We start from the raw sequence: 23,979 nt of genomic DNA on the forward strand, positions 1-23,979 counted from the left end.
GAATAAGGAAAAATCAGAAACAAAAGCCCTGAAAGGAACAGGTGTCTGATGGTGCTCAGTGCAGACTCTGCTTAAGGCTATCTACATATAATCACGTCCTCAGGAGCTCCAGTTGGTATCGTGACAAAGGAGAGTTCATGCTTTTGGGCTTCCTGCCAAAGGAACATACTCACTCAGGAGCCCCAGCTCCAATATGGAGTCTCATATTACATCCTAAAGATCAACAGAGTTGGGCTGCCTAGATCCTTGGGATACAGGAAGTTCAGGGACAAGGATATAGTCTTCCCAGTTTCCAAAGCCCACTCCCTTCACCTTTAAACATGTTTGAATTTCTTACAGCACAAGAATGCCATCTATCAGTATTATGGTTTTGGAGGACATAGCAATATGATGAGAATCAATGCAGAGTGGTCCCAAATGCAATGCCATGCTTCTGTCCACAGTATTATCTATAAATCCCTATAGCATTAAGAACTATTTTTTTGCCTAGATTTTCTCTTGATATAATCAGTTCCACATATATATAATAATGGCTCCAAAGCACAAGAACTAGACCCAGGCATATCTAAATTCATATGTGCCTTAACCTTAGGCAAAATTCTTAACCCCTCTGAAGCATATTTTTTTCTATCTGTACAAATGGAGAAAACACCTATGTCCCATGTTCCAGGATTGTTATTCTAAATGATAAAACCGAGAGGTAAGGCACCTAGTGTGGTGCCTGGCACATACTATCACTCAGCAAATACTGCTTAAATGTATCTTAGTACTGCCTTCTCTCGTTCTACACTAAACCTACTGAAAGGGTGGGACATGGGCCCTAAAATGTTAAATGGAAAAAATACTGTTTTATGCAAATATGTTCGGTTCTGTCTCCCTCTATATCTGACTGAAATAATATAAGGTGTGGACATCCACAGGCATGCTCAAATTCTTCTAAAAAGTAAAAACAAAGACCAAGTCTGGACCAGGTAAAATGATAGGGATTGTCATGTGAATTATCTTGTTGCTGATAGGCTACAGTACATTTTGTATTTGTCCAGTTGTCTTAGAATAGAACAATGGGGCCCTTGGCCGGATAGCTTGGTTGGTTAGAGCATCGTCTTGAAGCACAGAGGTTGTCAGTTCGATTCCTGGTCAGGGCACATAGAGGAACAGACTGATGTTCCTGTCTCTCTCACTCTCGTTCTCTCTCCCTCCCCTTTCCTTTCTCTCACTAAAATCAATTTTTAAAAAATCAATAAATAAAAATTAAAAAAGAAAAATATAACAATGGGGCTTTTAAAATCAACTTCCAAGAATTTATTTAATATCTTAGAAATAGTAAAACTTGCATAAGAATAAATGAAATCAATTCATTGAAATGTAAAAAAAAAAATTTTTGTGAGCACCTACTAAGGTTGATATGGTTTGGAAGGTGCTAGAATGAAATTCTCCTGGCTACCTGCCACTCCCACAAGCCTTTTCACTCGATTAAAGCAAAAAAACTGTGCCTAGACCAGAGTATCCACTGTCCCTAGCCACAGAATTTAATTTATTGACTCAACAAACATTTTTGGAACATGCAGAAAATAAGAATTAGATACTATCCCTGTACACATAGGACATATGTGTTTAGAGGGGTTAAAGGAAAATATATACCTATCTGTGCAAAAAATAGGGAGGTATAAGAGGAAGGAGAGGCTCTGGCAGATACTGTAGGTTTGATTCATCTTACCTCATCCAAACCTCCGTTCTCTTGCCCTATAAAAGTCAGAAAATGAAATACTCAAATTCCCAGCCCCTTTGAAGTGACCACACAACACAACGCCCCCAATGAGAAGTGAACAGAAATGCTTTGAAGAATTTCCACTCACCACAGAAAGGAGGAGGCAGGTGAGGCGAGGTGTAAAAGATAAGGAGCCATGGGAAGAGAATGCTAGGAGGAAGAAACAGCAAGTGCAAGAGCCCTGTGCAGAGAAGACAATCACTAGCTTGAGACATTGAAAGGTTATGATGGAGAGAGAGAGGTGAGCGAGGAGGTAAGTGGCAGGAGATTAGATCTGAAAGACAGGCAGAGTCAAGTTCCGTGGGGCTGCGTAGCCATGGTGAGACTTATAGAGTTCACCCTCAGTGGATAAGTGAAACCAAGGAACAATCTCAAACAGGAGAGTGGCTGAACCTGATTTCCTTTGGCTGCTAGGTGGGGAATGAATTATGAGGCTGCAAGATTACATGTAAGGAGACCAGTTAGAACCGCTGCAGTGCTGGTGAGATGACCGTGGTTTGGATTTGGAGAAATAAAGAAAAAACAGCCTGACCAGGTGGTGGCGCAGTGGATAGAGCGTTGGACTGGGATGCGGAAGGACCCAGGTTCGAGACCCCGAGGTCGCCAGCTTGAGCGCGGGCTCATCTGGCTTGAGCAAAGAGCTCACCAGCTTAGACCCAAGGTCGCTGGCTTCAGCAGGGGGTTACTCGGTCTGCTGAAGGCCCGCGGTCAAGGCACATGTGAGAAAGCAATCAATGAACAACTAAGAAGTCGCAACGCGCAACGAGAAACTGATGATTGATGCTTCTCATCTCCATTCCTGTCTGTCTGTCCCTCCCTGTCTATCTCTGCCTCTGTAAAAAAAAAAAAAAAAACAGACACATTCGGGATCCATTCTGGAAGTAACCTGAATTGCTTGGAGGGAGAAGAGAAAAGCAAGCATGACTTACAGGTTGCTGGCCCAAACAGCTGTAAGGAGGATGGTAATGATTACTTACTGAGATGGAAGAGACTGAGGGAGGGACAGGAATGTGCAAACAAAGCATTCAATCAACTCAACATCCACAATTGCTGTTCCAGTGATCCGACCCTGCCTAATGAATGTTTTCCCATTTCACTCTCCATCGTTTCACTTTTTCCCAAAGGCCGTCCTCTAAGAACCATAGCTGTGACTATAATAGCAACAGGACTTGATTTCATCTGGTAGGAAAAAAAAATGGTGGGTGGAACTAAAAGACTGTAGCTAGGGGCAAAATGATAGAGTCAGCACATGACTCTATAGTTTCATCATGAACTGTGCAAACCTACGTAACTTTTATGTGAGACCCCAAGTCCTGCACCCAGTACCATCCTGCTGAACATACAGATCACGCTTTATAATTAAATACTTGTGTGAATAATGAGTAGCTGACCCACCACTAGACCTGAAGCTCTGTGAGGGAAGGGATCTCAGAGGCTTTGCTTACCACTGGATCTCCATAGGACATCATATGCAATAGACACTCAACAAACATTTGTTGAAAGATGTTTGCACAACTTTTTCTGGTCAGTGACAGAAGCTGTCCCCAGGTTCTACTGTCCCCCTTTCTCTATTAATTGAACCTCCATTTTTTTTCTGGATATATGACCACTGTATTAGCTATCATAACAAATACCAAAAACTAGGTCACCTAAAATAAAGCAACAGAAATGCATCGTTTCATAGTTCTGGACGTATCAGCAGGGCCACACTCTCTAGGGAAGAATCCTTCCTTGCACCTTCCAACTTCCTGTGTTTATTGACACTCCTTGGCTTCCCTTGGTTTGTGGATGCATCACTCCAGTCCCACGGCCACCTATTTATTCCATGTGTGTCTCTACACTGTTTTCTTCTGTGCGTATCTGTCTCTGTTCCCAAATTTTCCCAGGTTTGTTTGTTTTTTGTTTTTTTTTACGGGGACAGAGAGAGAGAGTCAGAGAGAGGGATAGACAGGGACAGACAGACAGGAACAGAGAGATGAGGAGCATCAATCATTAGTTTCTCGTTGCGTGTTGCAACACCTTAGTTGTTCATTGATTGCTTTCTCATATGTGCCTTGACCGTGGGCCTTCAGCAGACCGAGTAACCCCTTGCTCAAGCTAACGACCTTGGGTCCAAGCTGGCGAGCTTTTGCTCAAATCAGATGAGCCCGCACTCAAACTGGCGAGCTCAGGGTGTTGAACCTGGGTCCTCCGCATCCCAGTCCAACGCTCTATCCACAGTGCCACCGCCTAGTCAGGCAATTTTCCCAGTTTTTAAAGCACACCAGTTGTACTGGATCAGCACCTAACCTAATGACCTCATCTTACCTTGATTAGCTCTGTCAAAACCCTACTTCCAAATAAGCTCACATTCTCAGGTACTGGGAATTAGGGCTTCAACATATCCTTTTCTGTGGGGACACAATTTAACCCAAAACAATCACCCAGAATAAACTCCACATTTCTCAGACTCACTTGCAGCTATGTGTGACCATGTGTGGTCATGTTGTGGTCAACGAGATATAAACAGAAGTAGTGTGTGCAAATTCCAGGAAGTATCATTAAAGGAGGAATAGTGCCCTTCTGCTTCCTGTCTTCCTTTATGAGTAACTGGAATACTAACCCAATGGTGAGAGTACCAACAGCCACCCTAGACCATGGAGTGACCTTGGGAACAGCAGCTAAGCAAAGTGGAACTACAAAATAGGTCAGAGACCACAGAGACATATCTGGGCTGTGGTCTGACTTCCTTCCAGCTTTTACATGACAAAGAAATACTAGTCTTAACCACCATTTTGAAGGATTTCATGTCACTCATCAAGGAGCCTACCATATTTCCTCATGTATAACATGCACTTTCCCCCTGATCAGGCAGTGACGCAGTGGATAGAGCATCGGACTGAGATGCAGAGGACCCAGGTTTGAGACCCAAGGTCGCCAGCTTGAGCGCGGGCTCATCTGGTTTGAGCAAAACTCACCAGCCTGGACCCAAGGTCACTGGCTTGAGCAAGGCGTTACTCAGTCTGCTGAAGGCCTACGGTCAAGGAACATATGAGAAAGCAATCAATAAACAACTAAGGTGTTGCAACGAAAAACTGATGATTGATGCTTCTCATCTCTCTCCGTTCCTGTCTGTCCCTATCTATCCCTCTCTCTAACTCTCTATCTCTGTAAAAAAAAAAAAAGAAAAGAAAAAAAAGATGCACTTTCCCCAAAAATTTGGGGTCTAAAAACAGGGTGCGTCTTTAACAGTAGTTGTAGATTTTGTACTGGCATTTCCCACTTTTTTTGACAGTGATAAGGAGTTGTATGAATTTTATGATGAATAAAATTTGAGTTCAATAACTTCACATAATTTGTTTTCAAATTTTGGGCCTCAAATTTAAGATGCCTCTTATACATGGGAGCACCTTATATATGGGGAATATGGTAACTAGAGCTGATTTATGGTCCCAAATCGTGGAATCTTCTTTAAATCACACACCAGTGGCAACAGTAAAGACACTATTATGTTTATCTTTACTTTCCAAGATACTTGAATTGGTCATGGCTAAATCCAGAATATGGCTTTGGAAAGAGATGCCCAGCCGTAATTGGGACAGCTTTGAATTTATCTGGGGTATGGGGCAGTCTGGCAGTGTCAACGGCAGGGCGGGGGTTTCCCTGACCCTACGCCAGGAGGCCTCTTCAGGGACCCAGCACCAAGAAACCCAGTATTGGAGCCCAGAGCAGATCAATTTAGGAGCAGCTCAGGATTATACCAAGATGTTTTGAAAACTTGCCATGTCTTTGCTTTGTAAAAGCTGACTTTTTCTATAGTTATGAATAAAGTGTCTAGTTTCAACTTCACAGTAAGCAGAAACAAACCCACAGGTCTGAGTACAGCAGTCAGTGGGGCTGGGGCTTGACGCAAAGCCAGTAATCCATGATTCTAAGATGCATGTTTGAACAACACTGAAATTGGGTCATATCTTATAATCAATGTATCTTATGTTTGATGAAGTATACTAGATGATGCTCATTGAATGTCTATCATGTGACAACAGGCACGGGCTTGATACTTCAGACACATTTTCTTCTGTATCCGCACAGTCATGACATGAGACAATTAGCACTGTCATTTTAAGATGAAAAACGACATTTCTAAGAAAGTGATAGAATTGCAACAGCACACTGCAACATGGCAGGAGTGTCTGATTACACAGACACCTCTCCTCCCCCGGGGTGGGGGTATCCCATTTCGGCTACTGTTTTGTTTTTCTGTGTTACGTGTTTATAAATACAAACTGACTTAAGCAGAAATCGGTCAGAAGATGCAGAACAACACAATGATTATAACAATCAATATAGTAACCGGTACCTACAAACATTTATGGAGTGTTTATTTTGACTCTTATAAGTGTCATTTTATTTACTTATTTTAAGTGCCATTTTAAAGGTAAAGAATTTGAAGCTTCGATTCGAGTTTAATCCTGGCCCTACAGAGGAGGTGAAGTTGGGACATCCAGTGTTTGAGCCCTTTGCTACATGACCCTGTGCCAGGTTCACACTGGAAACTGGAGTCCTTGGTGAATGCAGGGTCAGCCATGAGGGACAGGGAATGGGATGGGTCAGATGAAGGGAGGGAGAAGGACTGGCCAGGGGAAGTCAGACCTGCTTCTGGGAGCTCTGTGAAAGCTGGGGAGGAGGGAGTTCTGGGAATAGGGTTACTAGATGCAATCAGTCAGCCAGGACCTCGTGTCCTCGGTCTCCAGTGGAGTGTGGCAGGGGCTTTCCAGACAGCCTTAGGAGCAGACACATGGGGCTGATGGGAGGACGGGGCAGAACTCTGGGCTCACAAGGCAAAGGGTCATTTAAGACCAGGAAGGCTGGAGCTCAGGGAACTCCGAGAAGGATCGCCAGGATGGAAGAAACTCTGACTTATTCTACAAACTGGACACAGCCGGACACTCCTTGAAGATGTGGCCCATGTAGTCATACATCAAGGAAGACTCCACATCTGCCCTCGTCTACCAGATGAGGAAAAGGCCCAGAGAAACAAGATCATTTGCCAAACATCACAGAGGCCTAAGGAGTAGAGCCAGGAGGCTGTCTGGCTCTCAAATCCTCAACACATTTCTAGTAACAGACATAGTGACAGTGGGCGCCCCTGGTGGAAGGGAACCACCTGGAACGGGCAGGAGGGACCTTCCTGGAGTGCAAGAAATGGTCCATGTGCTGACTGGCAGCTACACAGGTGTACACGTTTGATAAAGCTCATCCAACCACATACTTGAAAGTTGTGCATTTTGTCATCTGAAAATTACAACTCAATTTAAAACACAACTTTATAGAGTTCTTGAGCTTCCCTCCTCTAACTTATACATTCTCACTGGGGATGACCAAACCCCCAAATCGAAAAACATTGCTCCCTAGAGAGTGAAAAAACTTTCTCTTTTATGTATAAAGCTTACAGAGAGAGAGAGAGAGAGAGAGAGAGAGAGAGAAAGAGACAGACACACAGTACATACACAGGTATATAGTATATTTGTAGTATCCAAATTTCATGGGAAAAATGACTAAGAAAAAAAATCTTTAAAAGGTTCCATAAGGGGACCTTCGGAGTCCCATGAGAGTCCCATGAGGGGACTCATAAAAACATAGGCTGAGAGATACTGTCCTAACTCAGCTCTACCCCTCCTTCTAAAATCCTCTTCATACTGCAATCTAGTTGTGGTTTTCATTCTTTTCTTTCTTTTTTTTTTAAAGATTTTATTTATTCACTATAGAGAAGGGGGGGGGAGAAAGAGAGAGAAGGGGGGAGGAGCAGGAAGCATCAACTCCCAAATGTGCCTTGACCAGGCAAGCCCAGGGTTTTGAACCAGCAACCTCAGCATTTCCAGGTTGACGCTTTATCCACTGCGCCACCACAGGTCAGGCTCATTATTTTCTTTTAAGGAACCATGTTCCCTTCTGGGTTTCTTCACTTTGGAATAAACCCTCCCTGTGTATGTGTTTGTACCTGTATGCAAACACACGCACTGCAGCCATGTGCATGCACTTGGACACAGAACACACCAGTATACACACAGAAAGTACCCGGATTCGCTTAGGCTTTAGTGGATTTCTATTCATCCGCTGCATCTCAGCTCAAATATCCTTTTCTCAGGCAGTGTCCCCTGTCAACCCTCCCGTTGTCCTTCAAAAATTAGAAGCCCTGGTCCTTTTCCTCCCAGCTCTGACTCTTGTTTATAAAGATTTGTTTAAGAATAAAATTATTTGATTAATGTCTCTTGCCCTCTCTAAGCTGTGAGTCCTATGAAGGCCTAATACAGGGGTAGTCAACCTTTTTATACCTACCGCCCACTTTTGTATCTCTGTTAGTAGTAAGATTTTCTAACCACCCACCGGTTCCACAGTAATGGTGATTTATAAAGTAGGAAAGTAACTTTACTTTATAAAATTTATAAAGCAGAGTTACAGCAAGTTAAAGCATATAATAATAATTACTTACCAAGTACTTTATGTCGGATTTTCGCTAAGTTTGGCACAATAAATCTTTATAAAACAACTTACTATAGTTAAAATCTATCTATTTATTTATACTTTGGTTGCTCTGCTACCGCCCACCATGAAAGCTGGAATGCCCCCTAGTGGGCGGTAGGGACCAGGTTGACTACCACTGGCCTAACATAATGTCTGGCGCGTGGAAGGTGGTCAGTAAATACTGGTTGAGCAGAGACCTGTGCAGAGGTGCCCTGTCCTCACAGGGGCTGTCAGAGTAGGACCTGAGCGATGGGGAGGGAAGGGCACAGAGCAGAAAAGCGACCTAAACTGAGGCTTTGGGAAGTGGCCTCTCATGCTAGCACCACCCCATAAGGCAGAGGGACCATCTCTCCCCTCCCATGCAAGCCCCATGGTGAGCAAAGGAACACGGACCCTACCACTTTCTGTTGCCTCAGAAACGACAACTCTGCCTGAGTGAGACCAACCACAGTGCAAAAGACAACACCTTTCATCCCTCACATGTGACTTGCTTGAACTCGACCGGGACAGAATCCCTCTCCTAACATCACCTTTGTCTTCATCCCTGTCGATCCTCAGCCCACAGTTTGCTATGGCAGCACCCATCCTAAACCATCTTCGCTGAATCAGTTCGACATTCCAGATGGCTTGTCCAACCTGGGCTCTCTTGGTTCAGGAAGAAAATTCCATGAGACCCACAGGTTTGTTGCCATGAGGAGGAAAGGCCAAAAGCAGAATTTGGGCCTTTATCCTCTATATAAAAAATAAAAAATTTGGAAAGGGCGGTGCAAAGAACACAACGGCCACTAATTTCTTACGCTGACTCAAGCAGTTCTGTCTCTGTATAAACACACAAAGAAACAAAGAGAGAAAGGAGGCCCCTGAGGTCCATATCCATCAATTCATCACAGCAGGAAACAAGAAAAGAAGCCAGGAGTTTGGAAATCCCTCCGAGAGTTGGCAGGGGGTTGTGTGAAAACTTGAACAATGTTTCTCACAGGATTTAATTATTCCCACCAGAAAAAAAATAAACTTCCCAGAAAAGAGCAAGGATATCTTATGTTCCTTATTTGTAAATACGGCTTAAATTCCTTCACAGTCTGAAGGCTGAATGGTTTGCTCTGAGAAGTGTTTGACTAAACTAACAAAAGTGAATATTTTACATCTTTCCCTTGGATGACCCTGCAAGTTCTAGACCTGACCTACGTAAGAGGCTGGTGCCAAAAAAATAAAAGTTATTTATTTGATCTTCTTCAAGCCAGGGCAGGTAACCACGTGACCACCATAACAATTCCTTTTTAATTGGATACAAACTCTCACTGCAAGAGATATGAAAGGTACACACATCCCTGAGCTCTGTGCAAGGGGTTTAAGACTTCATTGGAATATACCACCTATTGAGCTCTGCCTCGTGGGTTTGTATTTTTTTAAATAATGCAATACAGAGCATTATTAGGGCTTTGGGATAGAGACCAGGTTTGACTCTAGCTCTGACCTTTTCAAGCTGGGTGACCTTGGGAAGTAGATGATCTGGGTTTTGGTTTCCTTACATGCAAAGTAGGGAGAACACCACCCACCCACCTTCAACAGCTGTAAGAACAGGAGATGCTGTGTGTGGTATGTGAGGCAACGGTGTAGGTGTTCAATGAGTGACTCCTCAGCCTTTCTATAGAGCACCCATTCATTGGATCATTCAACAGATTCACTTCCAGCCCTTAGTAAATGTCAGGAATTGGGCTAAGTTCTAGGAATACACTTGTTAAGGCAGACAAGGTACCTACATTTATGGAGCTACTGGAGACAGATAGATACTAAACATCTAAGTACTATGATCAGATTGTGATAAATATTATTAAAAAAATAAGATAGTGTACATCAAAGAGAGTAACTAGAGGAAGTCAGAGAGAATATCAAAGGGTATTTAAGGAAGGCTTCCCTGAAAAATTAATCTGAGACTTGAGTGACAACAACAGAACCACTCATCCTGCCTGAGGAGGAAAAAGCCTGGTATTTGGAGGGACAGAGGCAAGGCTACTGGGGCTGTAAACAAAACAGGGCAGCAGATAAGGTGACAGCCAGCGGGCACAGGTCATGGACTCAGCAGGCCACAGAAAGAGTCTAGGACTTATTTTAATGGGAAGCCAATGGACTTCTTTTTAAATTTTAATTTATTAATTTTAATATGGTGACATTGACAAATCAGGGTACATATGTTGAGAAAAGATCTCCAGATTATTTTGACATTCGATTATGTTGCATACCCCTCACCCAAAGTCAAATTGTCTTCCGTCATCTTCTATCTGGTTTTCTTTGTGCCCCTCCCTCCTCCATCCCCCCCCCCCATTACCATCACATTCTTGTCCATGTCCATTGGAGGATTTTAAGTGCCAGAGTCACTTAAATAGATCTGCTTGAGGAGCAGACATGGGCAAATTATGATGTGTTTGTGAAATTAAAAAAATCTGCCTTCAATAGACTGCAGAATAGCTACTAGAGGATCATGTGCAATAAAGTTATAATAGATAACATGGTCCAGAAATGAGTTTAAAACTGATGTGATTTTAAGGAGGGAAGGAAGGGAAGGAGGGAGGGAGGAAAAGAAAAGGAAAGGAGGGAAGGAAGAAGGAAGAAAGAGAGGAAGGAAAGAGGAAGGAAGAAAGGAAAAAAGGAAGTAAGGAGGAAGAAAGGAAGGAAAGAAAGAAGGGAGGGAGGAGAGAAAGAAAATAGGGAGTGAGGGGGAGGGAGGGAGGAAAGGAAGGAGGGAGGAAGGAAGAAAGAGAGGAAGAAAAGAGGGAAGGAAGAAAGGAAAAAGGAAGTAAGGAAGAAGAAAGGAAGGAAAGAAAGAAGGGAGGGAGGAAAGAAAGAAAAAAGAAAGGGGGAGGGAGGGAGGAAGGAAAGGAGGGAGGGAGAAAGAAAGAGAGGGAAGAAAATGGAAGGAAGGAAAGAAGGAAGGAAGGAAGGAAAAAAGAAAAGATGCAGGGGTCCCCAAACTTTTTACACGGGGGGCCAGTTCACTGTCCCTCAGACTGTTGGAGAGCCGCCACATACAGTGCTCCTCTCACTGACCACCAGTGAAAGAGATGCCCCTTCTGGCAGTGCAGGGGGGGGGCCAGATAAATGGCCTCAGGGGGCTGCATGCAGCCCGCGGACCTTAGTTTGGGGACGCCTGCATTAAAGGTTGTACTATGAAGCCAAGTTTAAGTGACAGTCATTAGATCAGGGATCCCCAAACTACGGCCTGCGGGCCACATGCGGCCCCCTGAGGTCATTTATCCAGCCCCTGCTGCACTTCCAGAAGGGGTACCTCTTTCATTGGTGGTCAGTGAGAGGAGCACTGTATATGGCGATGCCGCAAAGCGCAGTGTCGCTCACGTCAGTACTACTTCCGGTGACGCAGGACGCAAGCCTCACAGCTCCGGAAGCACATCATATCACTTGTTAAGGCTATAGCAGTGACAAATATGGAACTGGACATTGACCATCTCATTAGCCAAAAGCAGGCCCATAGTTCCCATTGAAATACTGGTCAGTTTGTTGATTTAAATTTACTTATTCTTTATTTTAAATATTGTATTTGTTCCCATTTTTGTCTTTTTTACTTTAAAATAAGATATGTGCAGTGTGCATAGGGATTTGTTCATAGTTTTTTTTTATAGTCTGGCCCTCCAACGGTCTGAGGGACAGTGAACTGGCCCCTTGTGTAAAAAGTTTGGGGACCCCTGCATTAGATGGTAGTCTATAGAATGTCTTTGGAAGAAATCTCCAAAAGGAGGTAAGAAATAGAATTACTCCTTCTGGGACTGGTTTTTTCCTCCAGGATTATAGTATTTGGATGCTGACTTGAAATGAACTCATGTACAGAAAGGGCGTGGTGTGGTGCAGAATCAGGCATGCAGCAGGCACTCAATGAACTCTAGTTCCATCTCCTCTCCTCCCCCCTCCTGGAGCAGAAGCCCCCAGTGTGGAGTTCCTTAAGGAAAGGCTGAGGAGCTGCCAGAGGAAAGAGCACAGGAAACAAGCCTTTCCCAAATGAAAACGCACCACACCTCATCAGAAACTTCACGATCCCCATACTTCACGCTCCGTTCTAGTTGTAATGCCAACGAAAGGTCTCTACATCAGGGCTTTACAGATTTCACCTGTTAAGTAAAAGAACTTCCAAAATAAGAACAACTCCAAATTCAAAGATGCTGGCTCAAGTGAGAATTTCAATGACACCACAGACACTGTTTTCTGGGCATGGGAAGGGAGGGAACAGCATGCAATAATACAGCAACTTATTTAAAAAGCTGTAATTAATTGTTCTCTGCTATATGTGGGTCTTGAATCAGACAACACTAAGGACAAGGTGATAGTTTGAAGCCTCTTGTAACATCTGCTTCCTTTCAGTGTCTGGGAACAAATAGGATACAAACAGAGTACAGTCGAGGCAAAATGTCCAAACACACTTCAGATAGTGTAAGAGTCCAGTATTTGACCAGAACACCTGAAACTCAATTCCATTTACAAACGAAGTCAAGGTGGAGCCCGCCCTGCTCTACATACCTGCCTGCATCTCAGCAAGCCCACCCTGCGGCCTGGTTCCCGTCCCACCCCAACCCCCCGCCAGTCTAGGTCGCTGGTGCCGAGGTGGCAGGCATGGATGGGTTGGGGACACTGGGGACATTGGGGACCAGGTGGCCAAGCGCACAGGACACAGATTTCTCTATTCTGATCCAGAAGAGAATCAGGGTAGATCTTATCACTCTTCCTAAGGACACATTTCCTCTGGAATTCTTCCAGACTTTTTGATGTATTTTAGTAAATACATCAAGGTCTACCCTCATCATGGACTAAGGATTCATTCAAACTAGGCAAAAAGAGCTCTCCTTTGGGTTCAGAAAGGTCTAGAAGCGTAAGCGGGGGGGGGGGGGGGGCACCCAGCCTCTTCAGTCTAAGCCCTGTCTTTCTTCACACTGGTGGCCCACCTCTGAAAACTGTCCCATCCCCATAACTAGGTGTAATAAAAGAGAGAGAAATGGTATTCATGAGAAAGTCAGTTGCAAAACCATGCCTGTTTTTGGCAAGTGAAGCAGTGAAGTTAAGCAGCCACAGTGAAAGTACAACAATCCTGCTGCTGCATGCAAAGGCCCCAAAAGCTCCCTGCAGGGCTTTGTTAGCGCCAGATAGCAGGAGACAGCTAGGGCCGTGGCCAGAGGGTGGCCAGGGGGTCGCAGTCAGTGTAGAGAGTGACAATGAAGGCCAAGTGGGGCGCCAGTCACAGGTGCGAGGAGGAAGCTTCTGGACAGAATCTTGGACAACTGCAGCCAGCCAGGTAGAGCAGCTCAATCAACACCCAGGTCAGGCCATGCTCCTGTCCCCACCCCGGACCATCCGACACACCACCCTGCAGTTTCCCGCACAAGGGCTGATGTGATAGGCAGGGGGAAACAAGCCCCTAGGACTGGACTATCCAAATGGCTCTTTATGTAAGTGGAGTTATTCTATAACCAATACATGTGGCAATAGAGGAAATAATTCATTCAGTACTTTCTATAGGAAAATAATCTACTAGGCAATTTAAATGAATACACACAAGTAAAGTATATGGACAGGCATGGTATTCCCTGTTATTTTTTTTCTGTTTTTTTATTATTATTATTTTTTTATTTCTCTGAAGTGAGAAGCAGGGAGGCAGATAGACAGACTCCTGCATGTGCCTGATGGGGATCCGCCTGGCACACCCACTAATGGGCAAAGCTCTGCCCATCTGGGGTGTTGCCCCATTGCAACTGGAACCATTCTAGCGCCTGAGGCAGAGGCCATGGAGCCATCCTCAGTGCCTGGGCCAACTTTGCTCCAATGGAGCCTTGGCTGCGGGAGGGGAAGAGAGAGAGACAGAGAGAAAGAAGAGGGGGAAGGGTGGAGAAGCAGATGGGTGCTTTTCCTGTGTGCCCTGGCCGGAAATTGAACCTGGGACTTCCACATGCCGGGCAGACGCTCTACCGCTGAGCCAACCAGCCAGGGCCTCCCTATTATTTTCATTTATCCAATAGTATGATTCAAAACTATATCTGTATATATATTCATTCCGTTTTCAGAGTTTGACCACAAGCAGATTATTGGTTCCAGTGCTATCTCTTAACAGTCTTAAGGTTCCATTGGTGTGTTTCTATTACATGATAAAATATTCTGATAGACAATTTAAACAGTTTTCTTCTCCTGCTGGATGAAACAGGATTTATAACACACTAATGCAATTTATAAATTTCCAAGAGAAGAATAAAGTGCACATAACAGCTTAACACTTTGGATCACAGAACCGCAGGGCAGGCTATTCTATTGGACCAGAGCGCTGGGCAGCCCCGTTGTGGAAATGCCGCTCTAGTGAATTCTACACTGCTCTAGGACATATGAAAACTATTGTGCACCCCAGAGAAACTGAGAATATAAACCATATGAAATACGAGTTCATGGAACTGAAAACTATATCCCAGGTTCCCATTTATCAGGGTATATACATGAAGGAGTTAATCAATCAATCAATCGACAATGCACAGAACAGTTATGCATGTTATTTGACAAAGATGCACTCAGATAATTAAATACACTTGGCCAAGCAAAACAAGGTCTTTAGCTGCAATAAAAATCCCTCGCTTTCCCCAAAGGAAATGAGCTTGAGTCAAAGCCCCGTGGCAAGTGAGTGCATGCTCACGACTGAAGCACTCTGCCAAAAATAATTTATACTAGGTATTTTACGATGGAAATAAAATATAAAACTCTTCCCACAGCCAAGAGTACCATTAGAAAATGAAAAAAAAAAAAAAAAAAACCAGCCTGGGCCCAGATACAAATGCTCGCCCTTTATGTTCCAGGCCAACTTTCCTGCTCTGGGTTTCTTTGGTGTCGTGCCCACTGCAGAACTGAGGAGGTAGGAAGGGCCTCTAACACAGACCACCTCAGCCAGCGAGGCTTCCGTACCCTGCCCGGAGCACAGGACCCGGGAGCCTGCACCCCCTGGTATGGGCGACGTGTTCAAATCAGGCAACAGAGTCAACCCCTGACCACACCAGAGCTGATTACCCAGACTGGTGGTCATCTGTGCTCTGCACTCCTATGAGGCAATCTCACGCCCATCTTTCTTTCTAGTAGGCAAAGCCATACCGGAGAGAAGGTGCTGGAAACAGAGCTGTGAAGATCCAAGTCATGCCTATTGCTTTCCTGGCTTACTGCTCTACGAAAAAGACTGATGCGAGAGGATGAAAGTGGTGAGGAAATGAACAGGAGAAGAATCAGCAGCCTGTAAGCCTTCTGCATCCTTCCACGGTCCCAGATATCGCGAGATAAATGTCTGTGCAATGTTTTACAGATGACAGGGGAAAAAAAAAATCTATGCTAGATAAAGGTGTTTTGAAGCAGAAAACCAATGCACTCAACATCTTCTTATATCATATTTTGGTATAAATAGAAATAACGTGTGTGTGTGTGTATGCATATGTACATACAAGAAGTCTGGAGGTGGCCCTGGCCGGTTGGCTCAGCGGTAGAGCATCGGCCTAGCGTGCGGAGGACCCGGGTTCGATTCCCGGCCAGGGCACACAGGAGAAGCGCCCATTTGCTTCTCCGCCCCTCCGCCACGCTTTCCTCTCTGTCTCTCTCTTCCCCTCCCGCAGCCAAGGCTCCATTGGAGCAAAGATGGCCCGGGCGCTGGGGATGGCTCCTTGGCCTCTGCCCCAGGCGCTAGAGTGGCTCTGGTCGCGGCAGAGCAACGCCCCGGAGGGGAAGAGCATTGCCCCCTGGTGGGCAGAGAGGTCGCCCCTGGTGGGCGTGCCGGGTGGATCCCGGTCGGGCGCATGCGGGAGTCTGTCTGACTGTCTCTCTCCATTTCCAGCTTCAGAAAAAAAAAAGAAAAAAAAAAAAAAAAAAAAAAGAAGTCTGGAGGCATGTAAATCAAAATGTTAACAGTGCTACACTTTACTGTAAGTCAATTATACTTTGATAAAGCTGCTTAAACTGTTGCAGTGGTTATCTCGGAGTTAGGAAAGATTAGAGGCAATTACAACTTTTTTCCCCCTCTCCTTATCTATATTTTCCAAATTTCCTTGACTATGTATGCACCACCGAGGTACTAAAAATACGTCAAACTTACTTTCAAATGTCTGGCACAAGTCATTCAATTATTTGATGTTTGTGCAGGTCTTTGCACTTCAGCAAGTGTTTCTGCAATATTGAATTCCCTAAACTGCAGAAAGAACACGATTATCATTCCAGAGAGGAGGCGACAGGCTCTGATGTCACAGAACTTAGTCAAAATCAAGGAGCTAGTAACCAAGCAGAACCAAAATACGAACACAGATCTCTTCCAAATTCCATGGCTTCCGTTTTCTTTTCTGTTACTCTTTGCTGTTTCTGTGGTTGAGGACACTCTACTGCCTGCTTGAGCCCCACAGGAAGATACTTCATTGAGAACAGAAGTTGTAGTGTTATTATATAAACTTTAAGCAAAAAGAAACTTCTTTTTTTTCTAATTTGGTGTTGGTTGAGGGAAGAAACGTAAAAAAACCAAAGGAGGTTTGGAGACCATGGAGGCACACGGAGAGACACAGGAAAACTTTCCCTTCTTGTGGCTCCATCATATGCTCTTGGCTCTGTTGCAATCCCATTCAGAAGGGGAAAAGGAAATTTGAAAAAAATGAGACCAAGCACTTAGGGGGAGAGAGTACAGATGGCACCAACAATGAAAGAAAGCGACAGGCATTGAGACACCGCGCTATTGGTGGTACCTTCATTCCTGCAGCGGCTGCAGGGCCACTGGGGTCCACGGCCTGGATGTGGCACGGCTTACTTCCTCGGACCACAAAGCCCCAGCCGACAGCGTCACCGACGATCTGGAGAGGAAAACCGCAATTAGCAATCCGCAGACAGCCCTTGGCAATAGGCCTGTCCCTCCAGGAGAGAGAAAGCCAGCCCAGGCTTAAGTGCGTGCAGTCACATATCTCTTCTTGGGCTCATCTCTGCTCTGCCTGGGGAGTGAAGGCACACTTTGCTTTTATCATTAACATGGTTATATTTATGCAGAAAATGTGGTCAAGGAACACTTGTTTGGCAGAACGAAGCTTCTTCTGGTAGGGCACTGCTCAATAAATAACTGGCAAATTGCCTCTTTCTTGGGCTGCTATGCACTTTAATATCTGAGGCAGACAGAACCTACAGACGGTGTTCCACGCACCACTGAGTCTACCCTCCAGATCCAATTTCTATTGCATTTGCTCTTTTCCCCTAAATCCAAATGAGATTTTTGCGACAATCCAGCTACTTCATTGTAGTCTCAAGTCACAATTTAAATGACTAATGGAGAGTCTTGGCTTTCTTGAAACACAGTTTTCTCTATCCACAAAAGAAAGTGAAAAAGTACAGGAAGTTCACAGTTTACAAGCAGAGGCTGGTCCAAAAGTGGTCGGCAACTGGGGGGGGGGGGTGCCTTTGCCTATAGAATCACAATTAGCAATGGAGGTTGCGTTCCCTAGACGGCTCCCAGACATGTCCTGGACTGAAATACAGATGAAACACATTCACCATCAATTCCCAGCAGTGCTGGCATTTCCATTTAAAACCATAAGGAAATACTTTTAAAAAAAAATAGAATCAACTGTCTCTCGAATGCTGGAAACTGAAAAAAGGCAGAGAAACCAATGAAATTCTTGTGGACATTGTCAAATCAAAAAGACTTTCAGGCACTGCATTAGCTTTGGGCTTTGCTGTTATTAGTGCATTAGGGCTAATTTCACCTCCAAATGCACGGTTTGCCTTGTCCCCTGAGGCAGGCGTATTAGCAGTGTGTTTTCATATTGAGACTGGCTAGGACGGGGCCCACCCTATTTTAACTCCTCAGTGCTCAGAAATAGGAAGTAGTCTTTGACAAATGTTTGCAGCGTGAATGAGTATGGAGCTGGCCGGGTAGTTCAGATGATTCAAGTGTCACCCTCATACACCAAGGTTGTGGGTTCGACCCCCAGCCAGGGCACATACCAGAGTCAACCGATGAATGCATAAATAAGTGCAAAAATCAATGTTTCTCTCTCTCCTTCTTTTCCTCTCTCTCTAAAGTCAATCAATAAAAAACCTTTAAAATAAAAAATGAGTCTGCAAAGGTTTCCCCGAGTCAACAAAATAAAAGTTAGAAGAGAAGAAGTGTTTTAAAGAGGAAGTTGATGTCCGTGTGAAGAGACTGAAGAAAGAGTCCAGGAAGGGGAGTGGGAGAGGTGCTGTCAGGCACAGAGCTTGGATTCTGTCTGAAGAAAACCAACCGGCTGGGAGGAGCAGGAGGGAGGGGCCGGCACTCCGGGGGTGCTCACCGCTGAGCAGTGCTCCCCATCAGGGACCTGTACAACTCCAGGCATGCTGACGCTGTCAAAAGCACCATTTTTTCTGGTAGAACCATTTACCCCACAGTTTTCTTTCTCTATCTAATGACTTCCCTAAGGTCTTAAATGATTTTTAAAATTTACTTGTACCACAGAAGGAACTGTTAACAGTACTTGCACTACCATTTGCCTTACAATCTGTAATTATATTATAATAAGTAAACAATAGAAATCTTTTGTTAAGGACACATCAAAAGGAGTTTAAAATGCTGTTTTCACAATAAATCATGTCAAGTCTTAAAGCATTTTAGTGCCTAAGGGTCAAGAAAGCCCACTATTATAATGATGGCAAAAACAAAAGGAAAATTAAGAGGCTCTCCAATTCCATCTGTAACATACACATCAACACCCGGACATGCTGACATGGCCCAGAAAAATGAGCAGCAGGAGAAAAACCCAATGATGAGGCTACCGTGAATGTCTTCCGGGCGTACGGTGCTCCGGGAGTCAGGAGTTCCTCAGAAGTGACAGGTCTCTTCAACACTGTAAGACAGACGGACACAGTGTCAAGTGGACCCTTCTGAGCCCTCATTAATTCATTCATTCATTCAGCCAATATGAACAAATACCTCATATGTGACCGTCAGTGAACAAAAGGGGGAAGGATTCTCTGCCTCCGAGTTCATACTCTAGCTAAGAAAGACGGAAAGCATTAGCAAACATATATGAGCCTGAAGCTAACTTACAGAGCTGTGGAAGGAAGAAGAAATGGAGCAGCACAGAGGGAAGCAAGAGGGCTGGTGGGGGTGAGGAGTGGGTTAACCACCACCACACAGAGTCACAGATGTTACCGTATTTCCCCATGTGTAAGACACACCTTAAAATTCAGGGTCTAAAAACTGGGTGTGTCTTATACAGTGGTTGTAGATTTATTTACTTGCATTTCCTGCTTTTTTCACACTTGTTGTCTTTGCGCTCATTGTTTAATGATGAATAAAACTTGAGTTCAATAATTTTATGTAATACTTTTTTTTTCAAATTTTGGGCCCTAAAGTTAAGGTGTGTCTTATACATGGGAGCATCTTATAGATGGGGAAATAAGGTATTTTCTCATGATAACTTTCAAGACCTCCTCTCTTAGCAACTTTCAAATACAAAATACTATGTTATTAACTACAGACACCACGCCGTATACTACATCCCCAGAGCTTAGTCCTTGTATAACTGGAAGTTTGTACTCCATGATCACCTTCTCTCATTTTGCCCATTCCCCCACCTCTGGCAACCATCTCTCTGTTCTCTGGATCTGTGAGTTTGTTTGTGATTTGTTTGGTTTGGTTATATTTTTTAGATTCCATATATAAATGAAATCACATAGTATTTGTCTTTGATTTATCTCACTTGGCATATACCCTCTAGATCCATCCATGTTATTGCAGATGGCAGGACTTCCTCTTTATATAAATGATAACAAATATGTGACAACTTCTTTATGCATGTATCTATCGATGGACACGCAGGCTGTTCCCATGTCTTGGCTATTGTGAATAATGGTGCAATAAGAATGGAGGTACCAATATCTTTCTGAAGTAGTATTTTTGCTTCCTTCAGATAAATACCTAGAAGTAGAATTGCTAGATCACATGATAATTCTACTTTCAATTCTCTAAGGAACCTTCATACTGTTTTCCATAGTGGCTGCAGTTTACATCTCCCCCAACAGCGTGCAAGGGTTCCCTTTTCTTCATATCTTCACCAGCAATCGTTATTTTCTTGCCTTTTAATACAATTTATCTTTTTCTTTCATTGGAAAATATAGAAACCTTGAAGCCTGGGGGATTACCTTTTAGTTTTCTCTTTTCATATCCTTGAATATTTATTTTCTCATCACAATGATATCACTTATAGTACTATCTGTAGCACTTTTTTTAGGGGGGAGGGTCTGGCTTAGGACATTTATATACAGTACAGATGTATATAGAATAATGACTACTTTTAAGTTACTGTGAAGGTCTGCTTATCTGCTTGGGGAAATAAAAATCACAGATGAGTTCACTGCATCTTTATATCCCTCTGAAGAAGGAAGGGGAAGTTTGTCAGAATATGGGCAAGAGGTTGGACTTATGAACCACAATGAGTCCTGATAGCTCTGGTCCTTAAAGACGCCAAAAAGGCAGCCTGCCTTTCTCTCCTTCCTGCATATCAGTAAATGCTTTCCTTTGAGCCAAGGGGTAAGGAGAAAGAGGGAACCGTACAAACCTACTTCTGAGAAGATGGGTTAAAGTAATGGACACTATGTTCATATTCCAATATCGCAGGCATTCAAAAACAAGTAAAAAATGACTTTAGCACAACTGAGCCTTTCCCGAGAGGAGCTCTTTGGCTTCTAACTTTGAGGATAACCATCCTCAAAAAAATGCTCCATTAATTGAAAAGTGCAGTAGCATCTGAGTGCCCCATGATTTTCCAGCCAGAGTCAGTGCAGAGGCAAGTTTTTTCATTTGCTTGTAAGTTACAACTTTATTCTTAGCGCTAACCCTCCAGAAGGCAGAAAAAAAAGTTAGATTTAAAAAAAAAATACCCACTTGCCTACATAACAGCCTTAGATGACAGAGTTTTCTCTTAAGGCCCTTCTAGCAACATCTATTGGTCCTATCCTCACTGATGCATAGTGACTTTTCCCCCAAAGAGAGGATGTGTTCACTGAAGGAAGGGGTCATGACCTCTCATTTTTATATCCCTAACATCTGGTGATGAGGAAACAGGAACAAAGGAATAAAGCCTCTTCCCTGAAGGTGGTACATTGAACCAAGGATGGACAGGGCATTAAACAAACGGAGGTGAGGGTATTTTCACAGCAATGATTATCATGAAGGACCACGTAGCTTATCTAACCCTGGGAGAGATGGGGAAGGGCCGTGACAAGGTGGCAGAATTAGTGGGTTACAGGTTCCCGTGGGGCTGAAGAACTGATTAGGTCAAGGACGGCCTGCTTCTAAGTCCAAGTTCATCTACAATCTTTGTGCCTAGTCTTTTTCTGGAATGTAAAGGCCAAAGAGGCGAGGCTGATGAGTTGAGTTTGGAACCACAAGGCACCAAGAGTCAATTCCAAGTACTCTTCTTACGTAGGGCCCCAGAGGTCCTTGCATCAGTTGCGGTCTATGGAACCCCCTACTTCCCCTGCTGTGTGGGACACTGATGTGCTGATCAGAAACCCCTTCAGGACTGACGGGCTCCTTCCAGCTGCTGGGACTGCTGATGGCAGACAGCCCTCAGGCTGCCGATGGCCTCAACTCTCTTTGCAATTACCTCTCTTGCTCAAGGTTATGCCTCCTCCCAGGGGCAGCCAACACTGGTCAACATGAGGGTACTGAGGCCTGGCCACCTCTCCCCAAATGTGGACCACTCTGAAGGGCCATCCCAACTCCAGAGCTCCCCCTGGCCTTAGCTGCAGCCTTTACTGAGCCTGCTTGCAGCGCGGTTCTCCTCCGCCCAGCACGAAGTCCCTCCCTTCCACTCAACAGGTCTTGACGCCAAGGACACGTGGTAAGAATATGCCCACACACTAGTCTCCCTCAGTCTGAGAAGCTGCACATCTTCCCAAGTCCCCCGAGGCCACAGTCAGAAGGGGGGCCGCCTTCCAGCCACTCACCAGACTTGGGGTTGCAGAGCACCGGGGGGCTGCTGCTCAAGGTGGGGCTGCTGCTGAAGTAGCCGCTGCTGCCGCAGCTGCTCATGCTGCTCCTCCGCACCGCGGACACGATCTTGATCTCCTTGCTGGGGCTGACTGCGGGCGGAAAGCACGCGATCACTGGGGGTGGTCCCGGTTCCCCAGAGAGCACGTAGGCGTGAGGTCGGGGCGTACAGCGAGGCCAGTCACCTGTGCCAGAAAAGGCACTCTGGCTTCAGGCTGGGAACAGCAAGGATTAGAGTAGCAACTTGGTAACCGGCCAGTTGCACAGCCTGAGGCCATTCCCTTCAGTGCCCTGAGCCTCAATTTCCCCAGCTGTAAACGCTACCTCAGAGGACTGCTACAAGGAATGAATTATAAATATAATGTATGTGCATAGACCCAGCTGCATAAAATATTATTTCAAGAACCACTAAGCCCATGCTGAGCAGTCCCTGGGAGGAAGTAAATTAAGTGCTGGCTATACACTTAATGAATTAAGAGTACTAATAAGTGCCTCCGGAGTTCATGTGAAATTATGAATCACTCAGAGCCATGGACGAGGAGATTAAAATACACAGCACAAGTTTAGGCTTTGAAAGTGCATGTGAGACGGGGCTTCAACGATCCAATCGGGTTCTCTCGGCCATGAAGTTGGCTGGCACTCAACAAAGGAGAGGAGAGCCAGGTATACACAAAAGATGGAAGAAGCCATGGAGAGAACTCGGCTTAGGGCAGGCACGTGAGAAGCACAAAATAAATGCTGGCTTTGATGGTGACCATGGTTACCATATCCTCCTTCTCATCGTTGTTACTTATTCAGGTCTGCTGGGTCCATTTAAGAAACAGGCAAAACCTTAGTGCTAGTAGAATGTGAATAGCTACTTTGAATTTGCAGAAGACCACACCTGAAGGCACTGTAAAACAGGGAGAAGAAAAGTTTTGCTCTTCAAATTATTGTGAGAAGTCAAGGAGGAAGCTCATGCAACCAAGCTTGACTCAGTGACAGGGGCACATAAAAGTCTCAATATAGCAAGCGTGCTCATGTCACTTCCTATACGTATGACATCCACAGTCATTTCGCCCTGAGGTGCAGCCCAGAGCCCCCAGACCTTAGGCCAATCACAGCCATACCGAGTTTTCAGAGGAGCTAAGATACCCCTTTAAGCACCTGGGCCTCTTACATAGAATGATACGTCAAGTTAACATCTTCTGTGTGGAAGTGATTATCTTTGTAAACAACAGTCACTATCATTTCTGTCAGGGTTCATTGTCAAGATAAGACAGTTAGACCTTCCATGCAGTATCCCAGGCTGCCATGCTTTTATGAGATCCTGGGTCTGTTTTTCATAGTTGTGCTTTGCTCTCTGTCACTCTCCATAATGGAGTGGCAATCAGCTGCCTTTTAGTTACATATGCGCTCAGAAGTCTTTATTCATTCTTAAAGTAGACAGCTTTTCCATACCGTGATTTGGAACACTGGATAATTAATGATAACAATTGTTTATAAATAAAAAGTAAATAGGGTATGAATGAGAGCTTGAGAATTATGTATTGAGAAATACAGAATTTCATAAATCAGACTTTATAATATCCAATTTGACTCCCCAGGAACAATTTGGTGGTTGTGTTTCTTTCTTTCTTTCTTTCTTTCTTTCTTTCTTTCTTTCTTTCTTTCTTTCTTTCATTTGTTTTTTTACAGAGAGAAAGAGAGA

General features: G+C 44.4%; 1 protein-coding gene across 2 annotated transcripts in view; it reads right to left on the bottom strand.

The window, feature by feature from the left end:
* The window catches only part of DEPTOR (DEP domain containing MTOR interacting protein), a 137,889-nt gene that overhangs the window by 23,906 nt on the left and 90,004 nt on the right, over window positions 1–23,979 (bottom strand). For both annotated transcript variants that reach the window (XM_066265754.1, XM_066265753.1), the window contains exons 6-8: window positions 22,247–22,381; window positions 19,067–19,137; window positions 17,014–17,118 (exon numbers count right to left, since the gene is read on the bottom strand). In XM_066265754.1, coding sequence (XP_066121851.1) covers window positions 17,014–17,118; window positions 19,067–19,137; window positions 22,247–22,381 — 311 coding nt within the window. The remainder of the gene's footprint in view (window positions 1–17,013; window positions 17,119–19,066; window positions 19,138–22,246; window positions 22,382–23,979) is intronic.

This window comes from Saccopteryx bilineata, chromosome 3 (assembly GCF_036850765.1).
Source record: "Saccopteryx bilineata isolate mSacBil1 chromosome 3, mSacBil1_pri_phased_curated, whole genome shotgun sequence".
Taxonomy (NCBI): Eukaryota; Metazoa; Chordata; class Mammalia; order Chiroptera; family Emballonuridae; genus Saccopteryx; species Saccopteryx bilineata.